Source organism: Eimeria mitis, genomic scaffold, assembly GCF_000499745.2.
Source record: "Eimeria mitis Houghton genomic scaffold, Emh_scaff1076, whole genome shotgun sequence".
NCBI classification, from domain to species: domain Eukaryota; phylum Apicomplexa; class Conoidasida; order Eucoccidiorida; family Eimeriidae; genus Eimeria; species Eimeria mitis.
The window spans coordinates 8,768-9,239 of record NW_013567452.1 but is presented as its reverse complement, the minus strand read 5'-3'; the positions used below and the strand labels follow the sequence as shown (position 1 = coordinate 9,239).

The 472-nt window shown below is 51.3% G+C and overlaps 1 protein-coding gene across 1 annotated transcript in view; it reads left to right on the top strand.

Moving 5' to 3' along the window:
• EMH_0028920 (Chromosome III, complete sequence, related) overlaps positions 1–472 on the top strand; it is a gene marked incomplete at both ends in the record, with an annotated part of 1,825 nt that overhangs the window by 984 nt on the left and 369 nt on the right. Inside the window, 2 exons of the mRNA XM_013494216.1 lie at positions 3–53; positions 296–403. Of these exons, the coding sequence (XP_013349670.1) occupies positions 3–53; positions 296–403 (159 nt within the window). The remainder of the gene's footprint in view (positions 1–2; positions 54–295; positions 404–472) is intronic.

Sequence of the window (472 nt, the reverse complement as noted above, 5' to 3'; positions counted from 1 at the left end):
AGAACCATTTGGCGATGCTGCAAGATAGCGACAGGGTCTCCTACTACAGAAAGGTCGGGTAATGATAGTAAATCATTTCATTGCGAGTTTTTCGTGCGCTTCTTCCCGCCTGCTCCTATCAGGGGAGCTGCTGTAGCTGCATTTTTCTGTGTTAAGCTCAGGAAAGGGCTTGCGCTTTTTCTGCTCTTTGGCTTTTAGGTGTATTCGATGTTTTGGTGGAGTGTCTAGGCATGGCTTGGTGTGCGAGGAATGCTGAGACGTGCCGTTCATTCTGTTCCCTTCTTTGGATGTGCAGGCGATGAACTGGACGGGAGAAGCGAAGAGTGGAGGCAAAAGGCTGGTAGAAGGCCGTCGGGTTCTTGAAATAGGCACAGGCCCCATTTGCTTGCTCTCTATAAACGCAGTAAATGCAGGCGCCAAGCACGTCGTCGCCTTAGAGGCCTCCAGGCCGTCACATTGCCGGGCGAAAAAA